Source organism: Centruroides sculpturatus, unplaced genomic scaffold (assembly GCF_000671375.1).
Source record: "Centruroides sculpturatus isolate CEXI.00-Female unplaced genomic scaffold, Cexi_2.0 scaffold1246, whole genome shotgun sequence".
NCBI lineage: Eukaryota > Metazoa > Arthropoda > Arachnida > Scorpiones > Buthidae > Centruroides > Centruroides sculpturatus.
Window position 1 is genome coordinate 1 of NW_019386100.1, and position 5527 is coordinate 5527.

The window sequence follows — 5527 nt, forward strand, 5'->3', positions numbered from 1 at the left end:
GAGTCAAAGTTTGCTTGGTGGCTCTATCTCATAAACTCATAAGTTATAAGGCTGCATGAGATGAGGTGAAATTGGAGTTTAGTTCCAAAGAGCTGCAAAGAGTTGCGTGCAGCTTGCGAGCCACTCCTGCCGACCCGTCCTAGGTTATGGTAGGTTAGTTTAGTTAGTGAGTAAGTTAACGTTTAAAAAAGATTTGGGTGGTTGTGCTCATTTGTCTCTGTTGGTCTGTTCGTCTTGTCTAGTTTGTTGTTGTGTTCACTTGTTTTCACACTGTCTGTCTAGCTGATAATAGTATTGAGATTCCCTATTATGGACTCATCTTCTATGGTTGAAGGCCATCCTGACTGAGGTGCATCTTCAAGAGAATAATCTTCCTCCCTGAATTCTGAAAACCATTTCTGGAGTGTTCGATCAGTAACTGCATTCTTCCCATATACAGCACATATTTTTTTTTGAGTTTTTGTTGCATTTTTTTCTTTTCGGAAATAATAGAGCATGAGATGTTGAAAATGCACTTTCTTATCTTCCATTTTAATGTTTTTTTTTTCTTAAAAGATAACAAAATTTTAAAAAATATCTGTAATTAAACTTATGTAATAAATATTCAAATATTCGTAATGTCAACCTAAACAAGTTAAAACTTGATAAGCATGACAGAGGTGTCACAGAAGCAATTGTGTAAATATTTTCAAACGAACTTTTGGTTCAACCCAATATTTTGACAAATAATTTAATTAATTTAATATAATTATGCCATATATAGATTAATTCTTAGGAGGGGATAACATATTTGATAACGTATTACAAAAAGTTGTACTTACACTAAATAGTTTCAACCAAATCATTATTAGAAAATAATCCATGAATATTATCAGTTGCTTTTTATGAATAACGCTACTGATACGTGCTGGTGAACGAAGATGAGCCAGGTTCTTACAGTCAAACAGATAATGACTCAGGGTCACTTTACCCTGCATACAATAAGCACAAATGATATCTATTTTGACAAATTATTTAATTGCAAATTTATTGTAATGATGATAATTTTTATAACTCTTCATATAGGCTAGACTTGAAAGAGAGAATAATATTAAAGAATTTAAAACAGATGAAGATCTTCCCAAATATGGTGCTGGTAGTGAATTTGGAAGAGAGCAAAGAGAGGAAGCAAGAAAAAAGAAACATGGAATTGTAACAAAAAAATATAATCCTGAAGATCAACCATGGATATTAGAAGTTGGAGGTAGAGGTGGTAAGAAGTAGGTTTTAAATTTAAAAAATTATTTTCATTTTTTGTCGTTTTATAATTTTTTTTATAAAAATAAAATATCTTTTAAATACACTATTATTACATTTAAATAAATTGTATAATGTGTTTAAATGAGTTTTTAGTTTTAAAAATATGAGAAGTTGGGGGTTAAGGCGCGAGACTTAACCTGTTCTCTGACATCGGGACGGCAGGTCCCGCTCACTGGGTCGAAGGATTATGGTCTTCTATTGATAGAGCAAGTAGGAGGGTCAGCGAGGTCGCCGATAAGGTGTTGGCAATACACGAATTACTACAGCCATTCAGATAAACTTAACACATTTAATATAAATAATAAAAGAGATTACAGACGCAATGTAACAAAGTTACATAGTAAGACGACATAACATTAACATGAGTTCCATTTACCAGAGACAAAAACAGATAGTTCTTGTGGATAGCTATTTCCCTAAAGACTAAATCTAACTTAATTTCTAAGTTGACTGACAGAGAGAGAGTTTACATAAAAACTTCAAAGTCAATACCTTGTTTGGCACTGTTGCGAGAGTGATGTTTTCTTAATTGTCTTTCCATCGGTCTGGTGAGGCAGTGAGTAGCGGATCTAGCAGGAGTTCGGTCTTCTTCAGCACTCGCCCCAGTGATTGGGTGCGAGCCCTTTTTATACTTGTGGCACATGAGAATTGACTCGGGTGACTTAGATTTAATGTGGTCTGAGTTTGAGTCGGGTCTGGGTTTGGCTTTGGCTGATATGAGCTGCCAAGAACTGGATGATTCGGCCAAATTATTGATACTTTCTAGTCGTTATTGTGACTCATCTTACTTCATAATTTCATCTGGTTGACAGTTTCCTATCATTAATAATCAAATGCTTTGATTTAGGGTGTAACATAAGTCCAAACATCGTAATGATTGTTGATTCGGAGAGATATTTGATCAGTTTTATCTATCAGAGTATTGCAAGTGGGAGAGAAAAAAAAAGGAAATGGGTTTTTCCACTTTGTCATCTTCTCACTGCTTAACCTTTCTCTGCTCTGATAGAAGATTAGAAATCTTATTACTTTAAACAATTAATTAAAAATGTGCTGGAACGCTGATTAAAACAAAAGTGAAAATGAAAAAAGTCGAAATCTCACAAAAATATTTAAGATATTTTATGATTTCATATGAGTATTATCACAATTCATTTTTTTTATTTAGAAATTAAATTTTGAAATTAATTTGTATTGTAATTGTTAACAAAATTCAAATGATAGAGAATAAAGTTTTTTCATTACTTCTCTGTGATTAGAATACATTAATCCAAATTTACTTATATCAGTTTTTGGGGTTATTTTGGTATTGATTTAATGATGAAAAATCTAATTAAATTATACAATAAGAAAATTTTTGAGATTCAGAAAATATAAATTTTTTCATTTTTCAGCTGTTGTTTTGTTGTTAATATAGTAGTATAGCTTTAATAATTATGATCTTTGATGTCTGTAGATTTATTATTTATCTATATATTTTATCAAAAAAAAAGAGTAAACACAAAATAATCTCAAAATTTAATGTGTGATTAAGTAATACGAATAAACTATTAATGTGTTGTTTGTTTCAAATCTTTTAACAAACTTTTCTTATTGTAAAATTTAATGTTATTTTTGTACTCAATTTATTTTTGATTTATTTAAATTTTCATTTACAAGATTTGTTTAAAAGTTACTATCCTAAATTAAAATCTAAATTCTATTCTAATTTAATATTAAGTTCTTTAAATATTTTTGTTAAAAATTATTATATTTTTAAATTTTAGATTTAAAGGCATTAGAGAAGGTGGTGTTGCAGAAAATACTTCTTATTATGTATTTATGCAGGCACCTGATGGAGTTTTTGAAGCCTTTCCTGTCAGTGAATGGTATAATTTTGCTCCTATTCAGAGATACAAAGCTTTAACTGCAGAAGAAGCTGAAGAACAATACAATAAGTATGATATTAAAATTACTATATTATAAAAAATTGTCATCATAAACTGATTATAGAAATATAATTAATTTATGTTGATAAGAATAAATTAGTGCAGGAGTTGGCAACCTATTGTAAATGGGCCAAATATGGCGTACGGGGCAATTTTCAGTGGCACTAAGATTGAATAGAAATATAGTAAAAATTGTGTGTTAATTATTAATTACACATTTAAATGAAACCATACTTGAGTGTAGGTCATGGTACATTAAAAATGAATCTCTTGCTTGTATATTTATATTAGAACACACGCATTTATGGTCCATGTTACCATCTACGTGTGCATGCACTTCACATGTAAGAACATAATTCAATTAACAACTTAATTTCAAAATTATATATTTTTGAAGTTCGTTATAACTGGACCGATTTTGATAATAGTTTTAATAATAGTTGCCCAAATGAAAAGTGGACACATGTCAGAACTGGCAAACATTTATTGCAAATCTAAAAGAAATTTCCATGTTTGTTTAGGCAAAGATCCCAGTGTCTCGCAAGCAGATCAATGCCCCTCACACAGAATTCTGGTGGCTGCTGGTAACAAAATTCTTTAACATTATTCTTTACCTCATCATTGTTGCCTTGTAAAACTTTCTTGAGAAGTCCAAAAATGTGAAACTGCACAGCAGTAAAAAAAAAGAAGTCAGCATTGCTTTTCCAGCACTGGGCATTGCTATGGACTTACAAGGACTGGATAGGAGTATTTCTATTGCTTACACAGTTTCTTTGTTTTAAGAGTGTAATGGTGGCACCAAGTCTCATCTCCTGCAACAGTAAGGAGGAACTCAGGGTCTTTGTTATAGCATTGTTTTTGTCTATAGATGTTGGCACTCCTATTCCCTTCAACCACTAAAAACCAAACTACCTCCTGTTGTTTAATTCTGGACACTTACATAATAATTAACTTAACATTAATCTGTCAATTACTGGAGATAAAATCTATTCCTGCCAATAGTTAATGCAGCCTGTGCTTTGCCTATGTTGAGATTACCCACTTGTAAGTTGCCCCAACAATCACTACTTTGCACAATGAAATATTACAGGTGTCCACTTTTCAATTGGACAATCCTATATATATATATATATATATATGTTATATGTTACTCAAAATTAGAGAATGTCGATATTCTCCAGTGAATGTTGACACATACAAAATACGTCTGTGAAAGACCAAATATTTGGTTATATTATTATACATTCGAACAATTGCCGGTGTATATTGACAAGCACAGATAAGCTTTGGTGGAGGTCAAAACGACACCCAAGAAGCCAATGTCGACAGAAAGGCGACAGTCTGTCGCCAAATCCCTTGTTCTGCCATGATTGAAATCATGTGATATCTATTTGTTATACTCTGTAACACTGCTGTTTGTCAGTCTTAAACAAGGTTTGCTGGTGCGTGCAATGTTTTCTTCTGAAAAAGAGGATTAATGCCGATATTTGCTGTAAAACATCTTTTGAAGAAGTGGGGAGATGTCAGAACAACTGTCTTAGAATGGCATCCAAACCAGGTTGAGGTATGTGGAATTGAAGGTGTTAATTAAATTAATAGGCTTAGGGATCTCTACAATTACAATGCTATTAATTACTTCCGAAAGATAGTGAAGAGAAAAAAGCAATCAACATTAGACAGGTTATTTAACCACCCACAAATTTTTATCCAATACCCTAATTTATATTGAATGGATACTGCAGTGAACCAAGAAGTTTTTTTCTGAAAAGTTACATGCATTAATTGCAAGTAAACGAGAAGACAATTGTTTTTATTTTTCTCAAGAAAAGTACTCTAAAATACTTTCTGAAGTGATTTCTGCTAAAACTAAGTGCAGCACACCTTTGGATTACAGATGATTAAAACATTTTGACGTTTTAAAAATTAATGATGAAGAGAAATTAATTGTACCATTAAAACCAGGAGAAATGAATATACAGTATTATGTTACCAATGATAAATTGTTCAGTATACTATCTGAAACTCACAGCAAAACAGGCCATGGAGGAAGAACACATATGCTTAAAAGATTACAAAAAGATTACAAAAATATTACATGTGAAGTTGTAATGTTGTATTTAAATTTATGTAAACAATGTCAAATGAAACATAATGCACCTAAAAAAGATATTGTTGTGAAACCAATGGTCAGTCCAGAGTTAAACTCAAGATGTCAAGTCGATCTGATAGACCTGTAGTCACACAAGGATGGCGAATATAAGTTCATAATGGTGTATCAAGATCATTTAACGAAATTTGTCCAG

At 31.6% G+C, this 5527-nt stretch overlaps 1 protein-coding gene across 1 annotated transcript in view; it reads left to right on the plus strand.

Annotated features, from left to right (window-relative positions):
• Positions 1–1065: 1065 nt before the first annotated feature.
• Positions 1066–5527, plus strand: part of LOC111613580 (general transcription factor IIF subunit 1-like) — a gene marked incomplete at its 5' end in the record, with an annotated part of 29208 nt that continues 24746 nt past the window's right edge. The window contains 2 exons of the mRNA XM_023354932.1: positions 1066–1259; positions 3063–3243. Coding sequence (XP_023210700.1) covers positions 1066–1259; positions 3063–3243 — 375 coding nt within the window. The remainder of the gene's footprint in view (positions 1260–3062; positions 3244–5527) is intronic.